General features: G+C 38.5%; 1 protein-coding gene across 4 annotated transcripts in view; it reads right to left on the reverse strand.

The window, feature by feature from the left end:
• The window catches only part of CASK (calcium/calmodulin-dependent serine protein kinase (MAGUK family)), a 428,292-nt gene that overhangs the window by 14,679 nt on the left and 388,422 nt on the right, over positions 1-25,191 (reverse strand). Inside the window, exons 19-24 of one of the 4 annotated variants that reach the window (XM_011942497.1) lie at positions 23,652-23,720; positions 22,219-22,254; positions 20,022-20,218; positions 9,344-9,459; positions 1,539-1,604; positions 1,352-1,432 (exon numbers count right to left, since the gene is read on the reverse strand). In XM_011942497.1, the coding sequence (XP_011797887.1) occupies positions 1,352-1,432; positions 1,539-1,604; positions 9,344-9,459; positions 20,022-20,218; positions 22,219-22,254; positions 23,652-23,720 (565 nt within the window). Of the gene's footprint in view, positions 1-1,351; positions 1,433-1,538; positions 1,620-9,343; positions 9,460-20,021; positions 20,219-22,218; positions 22,255-23,651; positions 23,721-25,191 lie in introns of all 4 variants that reach the window. The other 3 variants (XM_011942488.1, XM_011942514.1, XM_011942504.1) reach the window with 3 other exon arrangements.

Genomic DNA, 25,191 nt, shown 5'->3' on the forward strand with positions numbered 1-25,191 from the left:
TGGTCTCGATCTCCTGACCTTGTGATCCGCCCGCCTTGGCCTCCCAAAGTGTTGGGATTACAGGCGTGAGCCACCGCGCCCAGCTGGATAAATTTCTTGTGTAAATCAGACAGGGTTTTGGGATGAAGGTTGTCTCATGAAGCCTCCTGGCTCTCTGAGGTGTACAGATAACTGTAAGTGGTGGTGACATTGCTTCAGGAAGGCATGTGAAGGCCCTATAGAATGGAGCCAATCTTCACATTTTCTCCTGTTGCTCTTAAAAAATCATTCTCCTTTAGCTCTTCCAACCCTGAACTGCTAGAAAGCTTCTGGGATGAAAATTTTATTTTATTTTATTTTTTTGAGACGGAGTTTCACTCTTGTTGCCCAGGCTGGAGTGCAATGGTGTGATCTTGGCTCATCACAACCTCCACCTCTGGTTTAAGCGATTCTCCTGCCTCAGCCTCCTGAGTAGCTGGGATTACAGGCATGCACCACCATGCTTAGCTAATTTTGTATTTTTAGTAGAGACGGGGTTTTTCCATGTTGGTCAGACTGGTCTCAAACTCCCGACCTCAGGTGATTCGCCCACCTCAGCCTCCCAAAGTGCTGGGATTACAGGCATGAGCCACCGCGCCTTGCCTAAAATTTTAAACTTTAGAATAATGATGATAATAATGAAACGATAGTGGTAGATAGCTTCTACTCATCCATTATCTGCTAAGCGCTTCATACTCATGATCTCAAATCCCCTCTGCAATCCTGGAATTACTTCATTTTACAATTGAGAAAATGAAGAGGGCAAGAGGTTAAGAGTAAGATACAGAAAATAAAGGAGAATTAAAAATTTTACAGATTTGAAAATCTTTACGGAAACAACTTAGCATATTGATTGGGTTTAAAAAGTGATAAGAAATCAACAATTTAAATATTAATTATGGGAAAAATTGTCATATCAGAAACTTTACAACTATGAAAACTTATTTTTCCGAAGAATAATTTGTCTAGGTAATGTGTATGACATGTTGTTAGAAAAATTGTTACAAACAGAATGGATGAACCTAAATTTATTTAAAACACACACACACACACACACACACACACACACTCTATACACATATCTGTACTAAGACAAGCCTAGAAGGGTATACAGCAGAGAAGCCTAGAAGGGTATACAACAAAATATTTATAGCACTTATTATAGGGAAAGAGGGGTTGGGATTATTGTTAACTCATTTTCCTCCTTGTTCTTTTTTGGATTTTACGAACTTCCTACAATGAACAGTTATGCCTCATGTAATCAGAAAAAAATACATAGAGTTAAAAAAGTGATAGGAAAAATATAATGAAAAGAGATTGAGACATTGCTTACGTGGAATAGGGTACGCAAACCGGTCTGGGTGCTTTGTGATGAGAGTGTTTTTTATGTGTCTTCTCCCAACACCATGTGCGCCTATATCATTTGGGAAAAAAGAATGTTAAAATTGACAACTCTTAATAATGTTCACAAAATGTTTTGAAAGAGAGAATAAGCAACCCACTTATACAATCAAACTTACCTAATAAGACTAGTGTTTTCCTTTTGAATGCTGGCAGTTTTACTACTTCTTCATATGTGACAAGATCTAATTGATCAAACACTAAAACGCAAAGATTTAGAAGAAAGGTGAATTTGTGGAATGATTATTTCATGTACATAAATTATAATTCTACTGGCAAAACTACAGTTATATTAAAACCATGTCTTAAAAATATGAATCCAACTTACGATATATGGCTTATATGTAATTTAAGTCATATAGCATCTAGGGAGAAATTTTCATTTTTAAGCCCATGAAAATGCACTTTAGAACTAGGGGCATCCAAAGATGCTGAACACATGCATTAAAATGTCCAAATCTAAAAGATGCTACATATCTTTTCATGCAGTATCCAACAAATTATATGAATTCATTCGAAACCACATGCTGTTCATATTTTTCCAATTCTAAGAAGTCAGTAATACTAAAAAGAAAAAGTCTACAGACAGTGACCAACATGAATATAGCATGAATGCAACTCAAGTTAACCAGGAGAGGGGCCAGCTAGATCATTTCTAAAGATGGATGAGAAATGCATGGGCAGCTGGTCTTTAACTTCATGGTTCTTTCTTTCAACAGAGTTGATGAAGGTGGCATGCTAGATTCTAAGGCAAGTTCTGTAACTATTTCACAAGCTTATCAATGAGCATCTCACAAGCTTTACTGTAACCCAGATATCCACTCAATGGAGAGTCTTGAATATGTAAGGAGAGTTACATGCTTTCCTGGGCCTGAAAACTTGTCGCCCATTACATGGGCAGTCTGCGTGTGGTAGATCAGGATGGAAAGAATCATAAAGCAGAGTCTGAGCTCCGAAACCTTTGCAAAAGTGGAGTTCTCTAATCACTACAGACTGAGGAAAAATATTTTAACAAATATTTTCTGAAACCTGCCTCTTAACACTATCATAAAAGCAATTTCAAGCAATGTACGAAACTTTCCTGAGCAGATGCCCATTCCTGTTGAAATTCAACATGGTCCAATTCTCACACACATTTGGAAATTCTCACAAAGGGCTAAAATTGTATGTCTGTGTTTCCTGTAATTTTTGTATGGTCATACCCAAATGCTGTCAGTTACATACTGACATTTCTTTTTTTAAAGAATATTGAATAAACCCTGGATTTTAGAGGGGTTAAAATAAATTCAGTAAAATCGATTCAATGATGTAATAAAGGAATCTGGGCTGCTTTATTTTTTATTTATTTATTTATTTATTTATTTTTGAGATGGACTCTGGCTTTGCCGCCTAGGCTGGAGTGCAGTGGTGCGATCTCGGCTTACTGCAACCTCTGCCTCCCAGGTTCAAGCGATTCTCCTGCCTCAGCTTCCCGAGTTACAGGCACCCGCCATTATGCCCAGCCAATTTTTGTATTTTTGTAGAGACGGGGTTTCACCATGTTGGCCAGGCTGGTCTTGAACTCCTGACCTCAGGTGATTCGCTGGTCTTGGCCTCCCGAAGTGTTGGGATTACAGGTGTGAACCATCGCACCCGGCCGAAATCTGCGCTACTTTAGCCAATCATTCATTAAGAGAACCTTCTACTCCTTGAAACAATATGGCCAAATGATTGTGAATATCACCTTAATTCTTAACATTAGTGATTTGCCCAATCACTTAAAATGCAAAATAAGATACCTGGGAATAGAATAGATCAGAAACAAACAAAAAGCACCATTATCACAATATATAAACAAATACAATATATTAAAATAGAGGTTAGTGTATATTAATGGGTATTTGCGCATTTGTTTTCTTTCGATAACTTGATTTATAAAGGTTGATTGAAAGTCTTTAAAGCATATCTTCTAGCAATAGCTAAAAAGCGAGAAATGTTTTCTGTGTTCAGAATGGCAGACTCACAAAATTAAAATGAACATGAGGCCCTCTGTGGTAGGGCTAGTTAGTTACACTGCAGTAGTAATGGAGTGATGAGAGTTGCGAAAATAAAAGCAGGAGTGCTGATGGCATTATTTTTTAGACCTATTGCCCTCTGAGTGATATTTCCATCAAGAAAAAGTATGCTTATGAAAGAAGTGCATTGACAAGCAGATATGTTTTAATATATTTTAATAAAAATAAGCAAGCATCTCACGAAAGAGCAAGATGATGATGATGACACAAGCTTTCTCAATGGTATATACACACACCTATCCCTCTATAGAGCCCTAACTCTAATCCTACCAAATTAAGACTTGTCATTTTTTTAAAAAAACACATAAGAATGAGTTAGATGTCAACAATCAAAACCACAAACAGCTATGTTATGAAAATGAAATGAAACAAATATGTTAAACATCAATATCTTAACCATAAAGGAGCAGCATGAAGAGGTTACTCTGGTCTAAATGAAATTGCCACACGGTCATAGGGTTGAGAAACAATAAAAAAAGGGTATTTTAAAATAAGAGATACAAAGAATATTAGGAAAGCACTTAAAGAATGAACTTTTAAAGGTTTTAAGTTGCTTGCTGATTAAAAAAAAGGACTTAAAAGAAAATCATCAAAAACACAGAGGCATAGTCATTCAACAGGTTACTTACATGCACAGAGGCCATTGGGAGTGAGACAGCATGAAAAATGTACAGGGGTCATTGAAATATGGCTTTTCATATATTAGTAAAATAAAAGTATAATATGTACAAAATAAACTTTATCATGCAATATTCTAAACACAAGGCAAATAAATCACATTAAGAAACAAACTCATTTAATAGAAATTCAACAATAACCTTATATAAAAGCCAGTGGATTTTATATACTAGCATAGACATTTTATCGAGAATAGTTACAAGAAAACCACTTCAGAGAGTGTAGACATGGAAGCCTTTTGCTTTTCACTTTGTACTGTCCTGTACCATGTGTAATTTCTAACCATGTGTGCCTATTACTTTTATTATTATTATTATTATTATTGAGACAGGGTCTCACTCCTTCACCCAGGCTGGAGTGCAGTGGCGGGATCTTGGCTCACTGCAGCCTCCGCCTCCCGGGTTCAAGTGATTCTCCTGCCTCAGCCTCCCAAGTAGCTGGGATTACAGGCGTGCACCACCATACCCAGCTAAGTTTTGTACTTTTAGTAGAGATGGGGTTTTGCCATGTTGGCCAGGCTGGTCTCGAACTCCTGGCCTAAGTGATCTACCCACCTCAGCCTCCCAAAGTGCTGGGATTACGCATGAGCCACTGCGCACAGCCTATTATTATTTTTAATGCCAACAGGGCAGTGAGTGAGATTATGGGTTACTTTTCGTTTCCTTTAGAGTTGCTTGTATTCCAGAAAAAAAAGAATAGCTTTTAAAGTCAACAGTACTAATTTGTGGTATATAGCATAATTTAAACACACCTATGAATGGTACTGTAGAAATCCCCTATGTTCAAATATGTGTATGTAAACATTTCGGGGCTCTAACATTTAAGAAAACAAATTAATGAAAACTTCCTAAATTTTTAAAAAGTTTACATTAGTAACTTGATCTAAAATGACTTTTGGAAGTCCTGGGGGCTGAGGAATCTCAATGCCTCTAGAGTTCAGTTTTTCTAGCCACACCACAATGCTTTTTGCACCGAGTATACATGGCTAGAAACCTTTTATGTGTTACAGAAAATGTATTTGCTGTAAAAGCTACACACACCATAAAAATCAAATCTATTCCCAAGGATTCAGAAATACTGTCTGGCACAGTTTGCTCATATTACCCTGATTTCCTACTAAACTACTTAACATTCCAGACACTTCTTTTAAGTATTTATGTAACTGCTTTCCAGGTTGATTTTTTTCCATAAAAAAGTCATTAACATTGAATCCTTGTCTCAGTTGGAAATGCTATCAAGATCTTCAAATACTATAAAGACCTCCAATTCAAAAGAGCATTGTACACTGGTAGCATTGGGTTAAGGAGTACATACTTGAATGCCCGCAGGGGTCAGGTAGCTAATGTGGTTGAATGAAGTGGGCCAGGTGCAAAAACAGGGAGTGGTGTGGACAGTGTGTGCTGGAGAATGAGTGACCATTCAAAGGTCACATTAACCACCCAGAGTTACTGCGAGAGAAAGTGGGCCTGGTATTGCTGCATTCCTTGTTCTTCTAAGGGAACTCTGAAACCCAAATTTTTATGTTAAATATCCTGACTTTCACATGTGATGACTTATTAAAACTTATTTTAAACACTGTGTGTGTGGGAGTTAGAGGGACAAAATTTACTCATGGGTCAAATTCAGCGAATAGGCTGTCACTTTATGATGGGAATTGTAGGTAACACAGTCTGAACAGAATTCCACTTTAACAAGCTATGTAGAATTTCCTGGTGACAAAAATGGAAATAATTCTAGTATTATCATTCCCACCAGTTCTAGATAATGACAAAATTCCCAACCTTCATTTGTACCACAAATACAAATAATGCCAGAATTTGATAAGGTTTGGATCTTGCCATCAATATATGATGAATTCTCAAAGATTTGAAGCAGGAAACAAAACATATGGCCCTTATTTTAATTTACTGAGTAGTAGCAGAAGAACAGAGTACTGTATTTTACCATCAACTTCTAAAGAAGCCAGAAAAATTCTTTCGAGATCTTGTTTGATCTGTGGCCCATGAGCCCATCTAGTTTGGTATGAAAGGCTATGATACTTCTCAAAGCAACTGCCACACCAATGGAGGTCAATAGTATTTGTTTCTCAGTCTTTTAGAGCAATTCTTTATAAGGACACTTCTGTACATTGGGATGATCTTTCATCATAGCTAAAAGCAGAACAGCTGATTAAATATTTGACAATGTGATCTCTTGTAAAGCAAAGGTAATACTAAGCAAATGGTTCTTCTGGACTTTCTAATGAACAAAATGGAAGAGTTGGTTGATGATGCAGAAGAAACCTGAAGAGATGGTGACAGAAAGGAATGCTAGGCTTTGCAGGCAGTGTATTTCAGAAGGTCCAGGAAAAATGTTGGGAATCTTCTCCCAGAAAGAGAAACTAAAAAGAGAGCTCACAGTGATTATTTTGCAGGCGAGGGAAGCCTAATAATGATATCCTGACTAGAGAATCACAAATAGGCCTAAACACAAAGTTCTACAAAGACACTTAAGGGTCTCTGCAAGGACTATCTAAGAAGCTCAGACTTTCTTTCAAAGGAGGGCCTTATACACAGTGACACACAATGACATGTAGAACAACCCCTCAAGCATGGCAAGGAAGGTTCTGATGCCCAGAAGACTGCTGGTTAGGAAAATACTGATGATACCAAACAGGTGGTGGCAGTAGGCTCCCCTGTCCTCTCAACCCCTCCTTTCTTCATTCTAAGTTGACAAGAACTTAGAGAGGTCAATGGTTTGGGATAGGAGGTAAGTGTCAAAAGACAGAGGAAAAAACAATTCTATTCTACCCCTATTAGGCTCCTGCCTTCTATGTCAAGGGTAATAGCTTTCAACTTGGATAGGCAACGTCTACCAGAGAGCAAGAGCCTGAGATAGACAGTACAAGAATACTTGGCTTCATTGAATGAGTGCCATTTGTCAGGCCCAGTGATGAAAGAACCTGAGACCCACTGATCTTTAGAATTAGAAAAGATATCCTTGATTGACTAACTTAATTCCCTCATTTCAAGGCCCGCAGGAGCGAAGTGATTTGCCCAAATTGCACACTCAGGTGTGCTAATTCCTGGTCCTATCTCCAGCTGCTTATTAAGCTTACAGGCGTGTTTGCAGGACCACTGTGCACCACCAAACGGGAATCAGAGAATGGGAACAATGGAAGAAGACCAGTGATGCCCTGGTGGCGAAAGAGTGGAAAAAGTGAAAACACACACACACACACACACACACACACACACACACAAAAGTGAAAACACTGGCTGCCAGATTGGATGCTGATTTTCTGGCAAAATTCTTAAATGAATGATTAAATTGATTCTTTGACAGTATTTAGAGAATTCTAGTTTTTCAATGAATTAATTTCTTACTTTCCTCAGAGCTGAATTAAAGAATACTGGCAAACTAAATACTCATGTTTACATACCCTCTATTAGTACAGCATAAATCTAATGATGAACTGACAGCCTGAACCAGCCATTTCTTCGCTTTTCTAGGTGTAAGTTACTTTCAATGCCATCTATATCTATGTATCATTTAACACTGTTGCAAAAATTACAAGGTGAGATGCATACATTTCTCAATTTATATGTCAACACATCTCCTTGTCAGCCTATTAGATTGTGTTAGACTGTTAGAAGCTGACAGAAATAAGGGCAACTAAGGAGACTTGGTAATAACCACTGACGTTTTCTGTGAAGCAACATTCTGCTGATACCGCTGTGCATTTCTATTTATTTCATTTTTATTTTGTATAGACAGGGTATTGCTATGTTGCCCAGGCTGGCCTCAAACTCCTGGGCTCAGGCAATCTTCCTGCCTCAGCCTCCTAAGTAGCTGGGATTACAGGCACCACCACCGTGACTGGCTCTGCAGTGCATTTCTTCAAATAGTATACTTGAGCATTTACTTAATAGTTGCTACATTTTGTGTAACTAGTCTGCTTTAACTATTTCTTCCCTTTATAAAACCAAAAAAGCCATTATGAAACTGCTGCTCTGTAGTAGCACATAATCAGAAATTATACTGTTTTTGGAAATAAAAATGTGGTACAATGTAACTAACGAGAAGGAAATGATTCCTTATTTAACTGAGCCGTTTAAACTTAACCCATGTGGCCACTCACATTCATTCCACATTATATAGCAGTTTGAAATGTTTACTTTTAATTTCTGATTGAGAAATGAACAATTCAGAGTATGTTATAACATTTACATAGAAAAATGCATTTCATACTTGTCAGTTATGCCATCAATCTGGGTATGCATGACTGGATTCACTTGATTTTTTTGGCCACATTTCTAATTTTTGGAGCTATTTCTGAAACCTTGGGAACTAACCTAATGCCAGTCAGGACTTTCAATTCCTCAGAAAAAGTTCCTTATAAAAGGAGTCATATTAAGAAGTTATTGAAAATAACTTCTTATGTTAGCACTTCTGTATATCACTATGCATTTTCTTTAGCTTAAGTTGCACCCTGCAAATCTTCTGGATATTCTATTGCAACAACAGATCATGCCTTTTTGGTATTAATTTCTGTTTTTAACAAGACAAGTGAACATTTTGACTTAAGTTGAATACAAACTTCCATATGGGCAAACATACATACTATAAAGGGAAGGCCAAGATAAGATTCTTGCTCTTGTGGGAGCTTGGAAATATCATGAGGGAAGAAGACTACTCACAGAAATGGACAAAACCAAGTTAGTGTCCATGTCATTTGTACTCTTTCAAAGCAACCACAGAACCATTTGTGGCACAGTTCTCTGATAAGAGCACACCTCTAACCTTAGATGTTTATCACAGGGCCACGCCCAAGGGCCAGGAAGGAGCCAGAGGGGAGGAGATCTGTTCAAGACCAATCCCAGCCAAGGAGATAAGAATCCTGGCTACTCTGCAAACTCTCAGGCTTTCATTTTTCAGGGGAGGACTTAACGTGTTGGATTCTTTTCATTCCAGAGGATACTATTTCAAAATAACATTTTTGTCCTATAAAGTATAGCTCTGTAAAATATCTAGCAAATAACCAACATATTAATTGGAGGTAGGGGTTTCTTAAAGGTTTTGAAAGTTGATGAAGATCTCATATGGTAGAATTTTTTGGACAGAGAACACTGAAGACTGAATTAAAATATTACATCTCTTTAGGTCTTGGAGATGCTTAACCCAGCCTCAGTAACAGTCGTGCTTTTCCCTACCTGCATTGTGCTTTGCCAAATATTTATCTTTGTACTGCTTCTTTTTCTTGCCAAACCAAGTACAGCTGGCCTGCTGCTCCTGTTTGGTCTTCTCCATGGCAATGCAAGCTACTCGCCTAGCACACACAAAAATAAAAATAAAATAAAATGAATTTATAGTTCTGGTTGATAAAATAGAAGAGTCATCCATTTGAAGAATTTACATAAAACAGCATAACCATACTCATCCTAATCTTTCAAAAAATTTGGACAAAGGCTATTCTTCGGTTTTCATGACAATTTCCTAGAAATGTTTTTAAAATATAGGCTTATATTAAAATGGCATGGTATTCCTTGAACATATACTGACAACACAGATTAGATGCCTAAACATGTGGCCATGAGACACAGTAGAATGTTTCAACACAGGCCTGGTTTGAATTCTGGCGTTGTCACTTGTTAGCTGATACTGAGCACTTAATGTTAGACACTTTTCTAGGAACTTTACATGCATTAACTCCTTTAATCTTTCTAACAACACAGGGAATTGCATCACCATTTTACAGATGAGGGGATTGAAGGAATGAAAGGTTAAGCAATTTGTCCCAAATTACACAGCTAATAAGTGAAAGAGTGGGGAAGGTCGGGCACCACAGCTCATGATCTTAGCCAGAATATTCTATCTGCACTCTTGGAGCCTTTTGGATGGCTGTTGTAAAGATTTAGAACAAATAATGTAAATAATGTCCCTAGCACACCAGGCACACAGTATATGCTTAATAAATGGTACTACTGCTACATGGAGATTCTAAGATACAAAAAGTGTGTTCTGATTAAATTCACAGTTATAACCACAATCAGGAAATTATTTTGATCTATAATATCCAGCACTGGTAACATAAACAAAGATGATGTTAAAAAGTTGCTCTTTTAGGTTCAGTCTAAGCAAATACTTGCTTTTCAGGATACTGCCACAGAAGACTTTGCTCTCTTAATGATTTTGCTCATGGGGGCTAACCAAGGGTCCCCAGGTGACTCAGATATAAGATCCAAAATCATGATCGGAATGCCATATGGTGCTATTGTAAATGGCAAGTTACTTTCCAATGACATTGTACTGATTTACATTCCCACCAGCAGTGTATGAACATTCCTACTGTTCCACTTTGTTGGCAACACTTGCTATTATCCATCTTTAACTTTAGCCATCATGGTGGATGAATAATGGAATACCATTGTGTTTTTAATTTACATTTTAGTTTACGTTTCACTCATTATTAAGATTGATCATTTTTTCATATGTTTATTGGCTACTGAATTTCCTCTTTTGTAAAGTGTCTGTTCAAGTCTTTTGACCATTCTTCTATTCAGTTGTCTTTTCCTCATAGATTTGTAGAAATTCTTTATATAGTCTGGATATTATGCTTTTGTTAGTTATTAATATATGTGTTGCAGATATCTTCTTCTACTCTGTGGCTTGCCTTTTTGTTCTCTTTATGGTATCATTTGATGAGCATAACTTATTAGTTTTAATTTAGTCAAATTCATCAGTCTTTTCTTTAATGGGAAGTATTTTTGATATCTTAAGAAATCCTCAGCCAGGTGCAATGGCTCATGCCTGTAATCCCAGCACTCTGGGAGGCTGAGGCAGGTGGATCACCTGAGCTCAGGAGTTCACATCAGCCTGGGCAACATGGCGAAACCTCATCTCTACTAAAAATACAAAAATTAGCCGGGTGTGGTGGCATGTGCCTGTAGTCCCAGCTACTCCAGATGCTGAGACAGGAGAATTACTTGAGCCTGAGAGGTGGAGGTTGCAGTGATTTGAGATCATGCCAGTGCACTCTAGCCTGGGCAACTGAGCGAGACCTTGTGTAAAAAAAACCAAAAATGAAATTCTTAGCAGGGGATTTCCCAACACTTTGGGAGGCCAAGGAGGGAGGCTCACTTGAGGTCAGGAGTTTAAGACCAGCCTGAGCAACATAGCAAGACCCTATCTCTACAAAAAAAAAAAAAATAATTGCTGGTGTGATGTTATGTGCCTGTAGTCCCAGCTACTAGGGAGGCTGAAGCAGGATCACTTGAGTGCAGGAGTTCCAAGCTGCAGTCAGCCAAGACTACACCACTGCACTCCAGCCTGGGAGACAGAGACCCTGATTTTAGAAAAATAAATAAAAATAAAAAGAAATCCTTCCTTGTCCCAGAAGATATTCTCCAATATTACCTTCTCAAAGTTTATAGTTTTGTCTTTTACATTTCAGGTATTAATGTACTAGTACTGCTGTTTTTTCTGTTTGTTTTTGAGACAGAGTCTCCTTGTGATGCCCAGGCTGGAGTGCAGTGGTGCAATCTCGGCTCACTGTAACCTCTGCTTCCTAGGTTCAAGCGATTCTCATGCCTCAGCCTCCTGAGTAGGTGGGATTACAGGCGTGTGGCACCATGCCTGGCTAATTTTTGTTATTTTTTTAGTAGAGATGGGATTTCACCATGTTAGTCAGGCTGGTCTTGAACTCCTGACTTTGTGCGATCCACCTGCCTTGGCCTCCCAAAGTGCTGGGATTACAGGCGTGAGTCACTGTGCCCGGCCTAGAACTGATTTTTGCTTATGGTATAAAGGAGGGGTCCAATTCCTTTTTTCTTCCTAATGGATACCCAATCGTCCCACATTATTGAAAAGCCTGTCCATTCCTCATAGCTATGCACATCAAGTGTCCATTTATGTATGGGAGTGTTTTCAGGTTCTCTATTCCTTTCTGGTCTATCTGAGCATCTCTAAACCCATACCTTATTATCTTGTTTACTATAGCTTTATAACAAGTCTTGGTATCTGGTAGAGCAAGACCTCCTTCCTTGTTCTTCAAGAGCATCTTGGCTATTCCTGACCTTGTGCATTTCCATGTAGACTTTAAAATTAGCTTGTCAATTTCAAAACTGTTGGGATTGCATCTTATCTATGAAATCTAACTAGGAGGAATAGACATCTCTGTAATACTGAGTCTTCCGGTCCTTGAACACAGTATGTCTCTCCACTTACTTATATCTTTTTAAATGTTTTTATATACATATATATATTTTGTTGTTGTTGTTGTTGTTGTTTTTTCCCCCTGAGACGGAGTCTTGCTCTGTCGCCCAGGCTGGAGTGCGGTGGTACAATCTTGGCTCACTGTCACCTTGACTTCCTGGGTGCAAGCGATCCTTCTGCTTCAGGTTCCTAAGTAGCAGACTACAGGTGCATGCCACTTAATTTTTTTTTTTTCTTGAGACAGAGTGTTGCTCTGTCGCCCAGGATGGAGTGTAGTGGCATGATCTCAGCTCACTGCAACCTCTGTCCTCCCGGGTTCAAGTGATTCTCCCTGCCTCAGCCTCCCAAGTAGCTGGGATTACAGGTGCCCGCCACCACACCCAGCTAATTTTTGTATTTTTAGTAGAGATGGGGATTTGCCGTGTTGGCCAGGCTGTTCTCAAACTCCTGACCTCAGGTGATCTGCCTGCCTCGGCCTCCCAAAGTGCTGAGATTACAGGTGTGAGCCACCGGGCCTGGCCTAATTTTTATATTTTTGTAGAGACTGGATCTTGCTCTGTTACTGAGGACAGTCTCAAACTTCTGGGCTCTAGTAATCTGCCTGTTTTGGCCTCCAAAAGTGCTGGTATTACAGGCATGAGCCATTGTACCTGGTCTCAAATTTTATAATTTATTCTGTAAATGTCTTGACATCTTTGTTAGATTTATTCCTAGGTTATTTTATTTTTTGAGACAGAGTCTCTGTCGCCCAGACTGGAGTGCAGTGGTGCAATTTTGGCTCACTGCAATCTCCACCTTCCAGGCTTGACATATTCTCATGCCTCAGCCTCTTGAGTAGCTGGGACTACAGGTGTGCACCACTACACCCAGCTAATTGTTGTATATATATTTTTTCTTTTAGTAGAGATGGGGTTTCGCCATGTTGGCCAGGCTGGTCTTGAACTCCTGGTCTCAAGTGATCTGCCCACCTTGGCCTCCCAAAGTGCAGGGATTACAGGCGCGAGTCACCACGCCTGGCCATTTTTTAATAAAGGCTTTGTAAATGGTATTTTAAGAAACACTTTGTAATACTAAAAATTTCAGACACATACAAGGATATAGTGTAATGAAACCCAGCTATCTACAACCCAGCTTTGACAATTATTAGTCATAGTTTATTTTTTTATTATTATTTATTTATTTTTGAGACAGAGTCTTACTCCGTCGCCCAGGTTGGAGTGCAGTGGCACAATCTCGGCTCACTGCAACCTCCACCTCCCGGGTTCCAGCGATTCTCCTGTCTCGGCCTTCCAAGTAGCTGCAATTACAGCCACCCGCCACCATGCCCAGCTAATTTTTTTGGTATTTTTAGTAGAGATGGGGTTTCACCATGTCGGCCAGACTGGTCTGGCCTCCCAAAGTGCTGGATTACAAACGTGAGCCACCGCACCTGGCCTTATGTCATTTATACCACCTTATCCTAGATTATTTTGGAACAAATTCAAGAATACAGTTTTCTTCTGAAACCCCTTTAAAATCTATAGGTTCCCTCTCCCTCCTCTTTCTTTCCTTACAATTTGTTTGTTGTAGAAACTGGTTGTTCGTCCTTTAGTTTCTGTAGAGTCTGGATTTTTCTGACTGTGTACCTGTGGCATCTTTAGTATGTCTCTCTGTCCTTTGTATTTCCTGCAAATAGGTAATAAAATCTAGAGGCCTAATCAGATCCAGTTTTGTTTTGTGTGTGTGCAAGAACATTTTATAATATTATCGTGTTGCAAGTTAGAATTGGTTTTCGTATGTTGATTTTATATCAGCAAACTTTCTAAACCTTGCTACTAATTCTAATTGTCTACAGATTCCTTTGAATTCTACACACAGAATCGTATCTGCAAATTTTTTTCCTTTCTAGTAATGTTAGTTGTAGGTTTGCTATACATGTCCTTTATCAGGTTAAGTTCCCCTCAGTTCACAGTTTATGAGACTTTTAATCTGATTGGGTTTTGAATTTTACCAAATGCTTTTTCTGCATCTATTGATATGACTATGTGGATTTTCTTCTCTAGTCTGTTAATCTAGTGGATCGGCTGATTGGTTTAGAAATGCTGAACCAGTCATGCATTCCCAGTACGAACTCCACTGGCTCATAATATATCATCTTTTTAATATATTGCTGGATTCAATTTGCTAATATTTTGCTGAGGAGTTTTACTTCTGTGTTCATGACAGACACTGGTATGTAGTTTCCTTTTCTTGAACTGCCTTTACTGAATTTTGGTATCAGGGTAACGTTGACATCATAAAATGATTTGGGAAGTGTTATTTTCTATTTTCTTAAGGAGGCTGCCTTCCATGTCTCTTACCCACTCTTGTTCACTGAGTTTTTATGTATTTATTTTTGGTTGGGGGAAAGACATTTATTGGAAAATACTGTGAACTCTCAGTAATAGTATCAAAGTCCATCTTCATATATTACCTATGTGGCATACAGAGGAGGCTGATGAAGGCTTGCTTTGGGAATTCTTCTGGTGCAAGTCAGTATGTGCTATTAGTCAGAACTGAAAGGCATAAGATCTTTGGAAACAAACAGAATTGAGGAATTTTTCGACAGGTTAAGGCACAAAATCGTGACCTTGTGAAGCTTATGTTACAATGTAGAGAGTATCTTATAATAAATGTTTTTAAGCTTAAAACATAAAAATACACGTTCCCAGGAAAAATTTGTGGCATTGTCTCATGTGGTGTGATGACAGAGGAATGAAATTGTTTTTTACCAGACACTCCGGAAATAAACATTATCTCTTTTAGCTTAGTAAGTGCATGGAAACCGTGTTAGGGTTAAGGTCAACCTGGAAAGAAATTTCAAACACATGCTTAACAATTTATTGATGGCTTAGATCAGGATCTTGTAGGCAAGACAAGGGGAGGGAAGACAGAGCCCGGGAGCTAAAATATATCGAAGGACTAGATTGATGTGCCTAGAGTAAGGCATTTGGGTCCAAAAAAACTGATTTCTCATGTAGAAAATGTGAAGAATGTGACTTGGTAGCAACACATTTGAACAAAGTTTTGGGGGCCTGGCTGATAAAATTGTTTCAAATCTTTCTTGTTAGTATTGCATGCCCCCTGACATCCCAGAGGTCAATTCAGTTTCTAACCAAAGGAAAACTGATCTTTCTCTTCTGCCAGGAATAGCTTACTCAGGTCTTGGGGTACACACTGCCCAGTGGGCCTCTTTCTTATCATCCCAGTTAGAATCCCTTTCTCTCTATATACATTTTGCAACTTTAACAGTTCAGTTTTTTGGCAATATATTGAACATATTTAAAGCATACAAATTTATCAGTTTTGATATCTGTATACATCCCATGAAACTATCACTACAATCAAGAAAAACATATTCATAGCCAGGTGCAGTGGCTCACACCCATAATCCCAACACTTTAGGAGGTCGAGGTGGGCAGATCACCTGAGGTCAGTAGTTCAAGACCAGCCTGACCAACATAATGAGACCTCATCTCTACTGAAAATTAAAAAATTAGCCGGGTGTGGTGGCGGGCACCTGTAATCCCAGCTACTTGGGAGGCTGAGACAGGAGGATCGCTTGAGTCCAGGAGCTCCAGGCTGCAAGGAGCCAAGATTGCACCACTGCACTCCAGCCTGGGAGACAGAGAAATACCTTGACTTTAGAAGAATAAAAAATAAATAAAAAATAAAAATGGCTGGCCATGGTGGCTCACGCCTGTAATCCTAGCACTTTGGGAGGCCGAGGCAGGCAGATCACTTGAGGTCAGGAGCTCGAGACCAGCCTGGCCAACACGGTGAAACCCTGTCTCTACTAAAAATACAAAAAACTAGCCAGGCGTGATGGCAGGTGCCTGTAATCCCAGCTACTCGGGAGGCTGAGGCAGGAGGATCACTTGAACCGGGGAGGCAGAGGTTACAGTGAGCTGAGATTGCACCACTGCACTCCAGCCTGGGCGACGGGATGAGACTCCATCTCCAAAAAAAGAAAAACATATTCATTACCCCCAGAATTTCCTCATGCTCCTCTGTAATTCCTCCCTCCCTCCACCCCCATCCCTAGGCAACTGTCATTATAGATAAGTTTGCATTTTCCAGAAGTTTATGTAAATGGAATCATATAGCATGTTCTCTTTTTTGCCTGGCTTCCTTCACTCAGCATAATAATCTTGTGTTTCATCCATATTGCTGCAGATATCAATAGTTTGATCCTTTTTATTGCTGAGTGGCATTCCATTGTATGGATATATCATAATTTATTGATCTATTTACCTACTGATGAAACTTCAAAAAAATTTTAGCCATTCTAATAGGTGTGACCACTGAGATTTTAATTTTGTTACAGGATGTTTTCCCCTGGATGTTCTTTTGGTTCTTTTTAAAATCTGCTATGTTTTTCCGCTCCCTGAAGATATTTTACAAGCTTATTAATGATTTGTAAAAACCTGGGCTAGGCGCGGTAGCTCATGCTTGTAATCCCAGCACTTTGGGAGGCTAAGGTGGAAGGATCACTTGAGCCTAGGAGTTGGAGATCAGCTTGGGCAACATAGTGAGACCTCATCTCTACAAAAAAAAAAAAAAAGAAAAAGAAAAAAATTAGCTGGGTGTGGTGGTGCGTGCCTGTTGTCCCAGGTACTGGGAAGGCTGAGGTGGGTGGATTGCTTGGGTCCAGGAGGTCGAGGCTGCAGTGAGCTGTGATCATGCCATTGCACTCCAGCCTGGGTGAGAGCACAAGACCTTGTCTCAGAAACAAACCAGCCAACCTGGTAAGCTTATTTTAAAAATCTTTGTCTCTTAATTCCAATACATGCAGTAGGTTTGGAATCGTTTCTACTATCTGTCATTTCTGTTGCGTCTTACTTGTTTCCTTGTGTGCCTGATAATTTTGACTTGCTGGCTACTGCCCTGGAAAAAGTTTATGTCAGGCGGATAGGATGAAGTTAGTGGGGGTTAGGATAAAAGTGTTTGCCTTCACGTGAACCCGGTAGGCGGAGCTTGCAGTGGGCCGAAATCACGCCACTGCGCTCCAGCCTGGGCCACAAAGCGAGACTCCGTCTCAAAAAAAAAAAAAAAAGTGTTTGCCTTCAGAGACTTTCTTTTTGTTTACACCATACATCTGAAATTACTAGTAAAGGAAGGGGAAACTTCAAATCAAGTACATGGCTTCAGCTCCCCTGGCTGCCCCAGGCTATGTGTACCTGGGTGCAAATCCATTCAAGGTGGACTGGTGGCCGCAATTTTTTCAGGGAAAGTTTGTTCCCAATTTCTTCATCTTTTGCTTTGCTCAGTGACAAGGCAGCTTTCTCTATAGTCTTCCGGTGTTGAAGGGAAATAAGGGCATGCTTATCTGTCTCCTTTTAGCCTGGGGGGATTGCCTTTTGCATTCCTAACAATGAGGAGTGTCTACTAACAGATTCCCCAACTTGTACTGGCCTTAGATCTTAACCTTGGTTCTCTGGCACAGAAGTGTTCAGTAATGACAAATGTCCTGTTTGCAAAATGGGCCATGTGGTAACTCTGATATTCCACTTATCATTCTGATTAAAGGCTTTCATATAAAAATTGGTCACTGAGGCCTGCTGCGGTGGCTCACGCCTGTAATCCCAGCACTTTGGGAGGCCAAGGCGGGGGGATCATGAGGTCAGGAGTTCAAGACCAGGCTGGCCAACATGGTGAAACCCTGTCTCTACTAAAAATACATGGTGGCGGGTGCCTGTAATCCCAGCTACTTGGGAGGCTAAGGCAGGAGAATCGCTTGAACCCAGGAGGTGGAGGTTGCAATGACCCGAGATTGTGCCATTGCACTGCAGCCTGGGCAACAGGGCGAGACTCCGCCTCAAAAAAAAAAAAAAAATTGGTCACTGAGCTCCCCAATACCTCTTTTTATTCCCCCGAGACGGACTCTCACTCTGTTGCCCAGGCTAGAGTGCAGTGGTGCCATCACGGCTCACTGCAACCTCTGTTTCTTAGGCTCAAGCAATTCTCCTGCCTCAGCCTCCCAAGTAGCTGGGATTACAGGTGCCTGCCATCACATCTGGCTAATTTTTTTTTTTTTTTTTTTGTATTTCGAGTATAGACAGGGTTTCACCACGTTGGTCAGGCTATCTTCGAACTCCTGACCTCAAGTGATCCGCCCGCCTCAGTGTCCAGAAGTGCTAGGATTACAGGTGTGAGTCACCATGCCTGGCCCCTGATACCTTTTCAGCTATTCAGTGTTTTCAAGGTCATTTTAAAAACATATTTTCTGCAGCACTTTTCATTTTTTTTTCATCCGGAGGATTTATCCAAATAATCTCATCCATCATTATGGGAAATAGGAAGCAAATCTACTTTTTGCACTGCCATCACTCAGGATTCCTCCAGAGGACTCAGAGTTCTAGACACTGGTAAAACGTTTATATAGATAGATGATCTGACTAGGCAGAAGAGGTCTGGAATCTACACAATTATTTTCAATAAATGCCCATAATATATGGTAATACTAAAGAAGACATTTTGTAAAATGTAAATATCAGTAAGAATATAATGGCATCATTATGACAACAACTTAGAGATTGCTTTCCTCCTGCTTATGCTTAAACTGTTTCTTGAAGATCAGACTGGAAGACAACGCCAGATGGAAGGCTGCTGCTTCTCCATTTGGGCCCACGTTTCCTTATGTATAAAATGATGGTATCTGAAGTCCTCATCAGCTCCAACATTCTAAATTTAATACTAGTTTTTGGGGAAACATGGGATAGCTGAAAGAGGCGATCAAGCAAAAGAGATTAACTGAGAGATCTCTTAACTAGTGAGAAAAATGGATAAAAGCAGGAAGAAATTTCTATGGACTCGATGTCTTCAGTCTCTTTTAGTTGGGTTCAAATATTTTAGGAGGAACTGGCAGAATGCTTAACGGCTGTTATTTTTGCCACATGAAACAAAACTCAGACATTATTTCTTTTGTGCTAGAAATAATCTGGTATATTGCCCAAGTACCAACAAAGGTAAAACCATCAATATTTTCCAAAAGACAGTTCTACTAAGGAAACTGTAATAATAATAGCAGAAATAGATTCTATCAAAATATACAGTGATCTGTGACTCCTCTTCTCTCAGTTAAAAACAGTGCCTAAAACCCCTAACTTTAGCCTGCTTTTAGGGCTTAAACTTTCTAGCAGAAAAGGTATTTTTAAAGGACTGGGAAGGTAAAGAACAAAGCTTCTGACTACCCTTTTCTTCTAACAGTGAAATACATTTTATCTTCAAATACTCTGAGTGACACTGAAGCACTGCACCTACGTTTTTTGCTGCTGGTGGGATGGGATGGGCATGAAAGCATGTAGAAGGGCAAGGAGAAGGTACATTTTTAAAATGCCATTCTAAAACAATTGCAACAGCATATAGGAGTGGAGGGCTCTGCTCTGAGACCATGACTTGGCTCAGGGCTGGTCAACGAATCTCTTTCCAGACCTTCCTTTCTTTGTGTGTAAAATGAAGCCCTGACTCTGTAACTGGGATCTCACTAGATACTGAAGATATAGAATTCGTGGATGACTAATTTAAATTTTGTTTGGCTCGTAAAGGAAGGAATATATCAAACAGGTTTTACACTCTAAAATAATATAAAATTGGAAAATGGATGGTCAGGGCTTAGTTTTTATAATCAAGCAAAGTAAAACACGCATAAAAACATACCATTCCTGAAGTTCAGGAGAAGGAATGAGACCTGCGGTTCCATTTTTGGAATTTTCCAGTTTACCCTGCCACCAATTATGATCATCCTTACTAATAATCTGGATGATGTCACCAACTCTGAATCGAATGCCAGCTTCTTTGCAGGGGATGAGGTCATCCTTGGCTGGATCATATTCAAATTGTGCTCTTACATAGATCTATAAAACAGGAGTTTGTAAGAAAGGATGCCATAGTGATGTGAAAGAGAAGTTAGCTCTAATGTCATGACCACACAGCAACACTTACAATACTAACAGGACATTAGATGGTGAAAGCAAAAACGATGCATGGAAATACGACACAAAAAACTTCTACCGCTAGAAACAATGTACTAGTAATCTTTGATGTGTATAGCTTCAAAACTTTGCTGTTTTTATTTGGAAGGAATACTTGAAATACTTGTTTAATAAGAATAAAGACTTAATTTATGCTTTTACTATAACAGAATAGGCCTATAATTATAGAAAAGTATGCTCACTCTTTTTTAAACCTGCATTGGTGATGCTGGCATTATGGATAAGTTGTCATGACTGTGTGGCAGCCTTTAAGCCATAAATACTAGCAGTCAGGATAAGTTTTAACCCTAAAGCAGCACACGAATTAAAACTAGCAAGAACTCTGGGTTGGTATCCTGTTGTAAAATGCTTATATGACAACTGGCAGTGTGTCTACCCACTGCTGATAAAGTTAAGTGTAACTCAAACAACTTTTTTAAAAGTTAAAAAAATAGCTTTATTTTTTTCTAATTTAGGTTTTAGATTTGTATTTTACTCTTCTGAGAGAATAAAAATGAATTAGAACCCTAGTTTCCCCAATGTAACACTTTAAATCAGCACAGAGCTTCAAGACATGCATAGTTCCAGGCTCTGAGTTTTACGATATGTGAATTTACTTAGGAAATAGATTAGCATTCAAGGGTTTATTATATGGTTGCATTTTATGAATTATTTGATTTTTAAATGCTTTAAGATAAGGTAATTCATATCCCATGTTGCATCAATTATACAGTCTTAAGACAAAATTATGGGTGAATTCTATCAGGTACTAATTTATACGTATCTTAACACTAAATCTGATTATTTTTAATACTATATTTCAAGATAAAAATCCCATAAAAATTCTATCTCTTGAAATTAAAATTGAATATTAATGTTTAAGTCACTGTAAAACCAACCTGAAGACTTTGGAACCACTGTGTGATTTTTTCTGTTTATTTTCAGCAATCCAGCCTATAAAATTAACAAGTTTCTGCATTTGCATTTAAAATCTATACCTCTAGGCCGGGTGCGGTGGCTCAAGCCTGTAATCCCAGCACTTTGGGAGGCCGAGACGGGTGGATCACGAGGTCAGGAGATCGAGACCATCCTGGCTAACACGGTGAAACCCCGTCTCTACTAAAAATACAAAAACTAGCCGGGCGAGGTGGCGGGCGCCTGTAGTCCCAGCTACTCGGGAGGCTGAGGCAGGAGAATGGCCTAAACCCGGGAGGCGGAGCTTGCAGTGAGCTCAGATCCGGCCACTGCACTCCAGTCCGGGCGAGAGAGCGAGACTCCGCCTCAAAAAAATAAATAAATAAATAAATAAAATCTATACCTCTAAAGTGCTGGCAATTTGAAAGTTACTTGCCAGTGTTAGGCAGCACTTAACTTTTCATGTTTGAACTAGCACAGGTATATCAGGATGTAAAGCCAAGATAATTTATATTCTTTTCTTATTTTTCATTGCAAATGGCTTTTAGAAATACACATGCAAATATAAACTTAAGAAAAAGCTTTCAACTTCAGAAAACTGTTGCTTAAAAATGTTCATCAGCAGGTACTTTTTAGTTATTCTTAGAATTCTAAGAATGTTATAACCTTTAAAATTCTTTTGCATGCCAGAGGCAGGCCCATAGGCCCCCCCCGAAGGATGAATTCTTAACCGTTAATATAAAATTATCAGGTTGAAATTACAATAACCATCACAGCTACAAAGATGTGAGGAAAAATTCTTTATAGAGAATTAGTCATGTGTAATGTGTTAAAATGAAATGGTACAAGCTCTCAATGCTCAAATGTTATGGTCCAAAATGCAAACATTATGGGATGGAAAGGGTTAATAAAGGATTGGCTATTAGCAGCTCAGTTTAGAGAAGTTTCTATAGAGGATATCTATTCACCTGTCGTCCTTTTGGTTGGGTAGTTGATGGCAAGTCCTGTAGAATAAAGCCAACCCAGGAGAAAAATTTTCATTTATTTTTCAAGAGTACAAAGTAATTTGTGTGTTCTGTTACAATATGGTTAAAAAAAATGAGCTAGATTTAAGTTGTAAAGAGATAATATACATTATTCCATTTCTCAGAAATGTTGAGTTATCAAAAAAATCAAACCCAGGCCATTTAGCAGCAAGCTGAAGAAAGCAGGTAAGTTTAAGCAGAGAGATAATGTGTTCTTAAGAAACAACTCAGCATCTTCAACACAAAAGCCACTGCAAGTGAAACAGCCTATTAAAAATAAATAAATAAATAAAAGGAGCTGTTGCCCTTTTCAACTTAGTCACTGCAACCATTTAGATTTTGAAAAATTCAATGGCTATATGGTTTTTCATCTTAAAAGCATTAAATGTTAACTGTTATGAATGAATTCCTTTGGTAGCCTATTTTAAAGTTGAAAATAAAGTCGTAGAAAATTTTGTTTCATAATTTCTCTTACTGATATACTTAGAATATCATTCCATTTGAGATAATTTCTAAATTATTTACAATTTTACGTGATAAAAAAGTTGATATATTCTCAAACGGCAAATTAAAAGTCAGGATAGAAGAATACTGCTGCATTATTAGAACTCCCAATAATTTTAACTGGGTGATAAACAGCAGTATTAGCAACAAAAATATTGCCAACCTGCACCTGTTAAGTGCTTCCATTTGTTTAACTAAGTTAAAAGCAATTCTTTCTATATTCCAAAACGGATAGTTCTGAAAAAATTTAAAACTCCAAGTTCAAGTCAAATATAAAGTACTTTGTGTTAAAGATGTGATAACAGCGTGGCTTAAGTGCAGTTTGAAGCCAGTTCTTTTTGCTTTTCATATCCAGGCAAGGCTTATAATTCACAAAAATATGTGCACGTACCACAATAACAGAGGGCACACCAATTCGTAAACTTAGATAGCGGAAACTAAAACATGTTGCTGATATCACTCAGAATAGAAAACTACAAAGCCCAAGAATACCCAAATGCCTACTCTGCAAAATTTTTACATTTATCTTTTTCAAATTAAAAAATATTTAGAAGTTTAAACAAATTTCCATTTACATCGTTTGTATAGGTTTGAGCAAAGAAATATATACAAGTGGGGTGGCATAGAAATATTTTTAGAATGACCAAAGCAGTATTGAACTACATTTCTTCAAATTTAACTGCTGAAGGGAATTTTTAATGAGAAGGAAATGTTAAAAAAGATTTTCCAGGAGTAAAGTGCATTGTAGCTGTAGTAGCCTTGTATATCAGCAGAAGACACTATTTCCACTGAACACATGTAACTAGAACACTCATGGCAGGTGAGCACCAACAAAATTGTCACACTTTGCTGTGTGGAGCTAAAGTTCTTACCGAAACAGAATTGTTAGTGCTGCTATGACCATTAGCTGGGGACTGTCTGGAAGTGGAAGGGGAATCTCTCTGAAATAAGACACAAGGTTCATTAACACAGAACACCAGCACAGAAACACAGAGATATTTACATCAACAGTAACAACCACAGTCTGACAACCATTTCCTTTGAGGTTTGAGCTGCATAAGTGCCACACTGACTTGCTTGCATGATTTCACAGAAGTATGAAAAAAATTTTGCAGTTCGAAGGCTCACATATTATAAGTGATGACCGTGTCATTCATTTTAATCAATTCTTTCCTATCTCTAACATTCTATACCTTTTCTTTCTTTTAATGAGACCTAGAAGAGTGACTTGATATTAAACCCTATCAAGTATAAGATGACAAATATTACTATAAAATTATTGTGCTGAAGATCCCAACTGCCTAATTTTTATTAAAGATTAGGTTTGAAAAGTATTTAACAATTTTTATACCTCAGTGTCAAGAGTTACTAACTGACCCAATCTGAAGAGAAACAAACCTAAGATTTCACATGTTATATAATTCCTTCAGAATCTTTCTATTATAGAATAAATATTATTACTAGTAAGGGTAAAAGAGATATACATCAGAGAAGAACTCTTTTTAAAGACCATTTTAGTAGATTGATTAAAACAATAATTTCAAGCCTATAATAATATTACACTTCTGGCAAAGATCCTAGGAGCCACAGCCAGTCTTCCTATATCCAGGCTCCTCCATCGCTTGCTTTCTCTCTACTATTCTACACACTCAAAATATTTTCCAGACTCCATTCCCTTAGTGTCTAAATCAACTTTAACGATAAGAACAAGGAGAGGTAGGAAATAAGTACTTTTAAATTTTTGCTTCTGTAGAGTTCTTTTAAGCCTTAGAAATGTGCATGTCTCTTTAAAAGACATTTGTTTTTTTCCCTAGATGACTTAAGAGCATTTCTAGAACCTGTTAGCCTTAAAGGTAATGAGATCCCTTAGAAGAGCATTCTCATATGTTAGTGAGCAAGACTGATCTCCAGGTGCCACCTGCAGAGACTCAAGTCAGTAGAGCCAGGGTGAGGGGCAGGGGTCTACTCTTTAACCAAGGACCTGGGGGTTGCAGATGCAGGTGGCCAGAGAGCCTACTTTTTTTTTTGAAATATTGCCCTAGCTGGGAAGAGTCCAACCACAAGCTTGCAATGCTGCCAGGGAACAGGAGGGCCAAAAAGGCTGGGGATGGAGCTAGGAGAGAAGTATCATTATTTTTCCTACTATTCAAAGGCAAAGAAGGTAAGAGGGGTTCTTTTTACTCAAGAACATAGAATTTACATCTGTGATACTGGTTCCACCCCAAACTAGTTCGACCACTTAAAAAACAAAAGAGAAACTTACGTTATATTAATAACTAACAGTACCTTCTGGTTAGTTAGCCAAAAAGACAAAAATCAATTGTATTTACTAAATTTCTTCAACAGATGAGAAATGATATAAGGACATCTATAATTCTAGAATATTAAAATTATTTACATAAAATGTTAAGT

Source organism: Colobus angolensis, unplaced genomic scaffold, assembly GCF_000951035.1.
Source record: "Colobus angolensis palliatus isolate OR3802 unplaced genomic scaffold, Cang.pa_1.0 Scaffold103, whole genome shotgun sequence".
Taxonomy (NCBI): Eukaryota; Metazoa; Chordata; class Mammalia; order Primates; family Cercopithecidae; genus Colobus; species Colobus angolensis.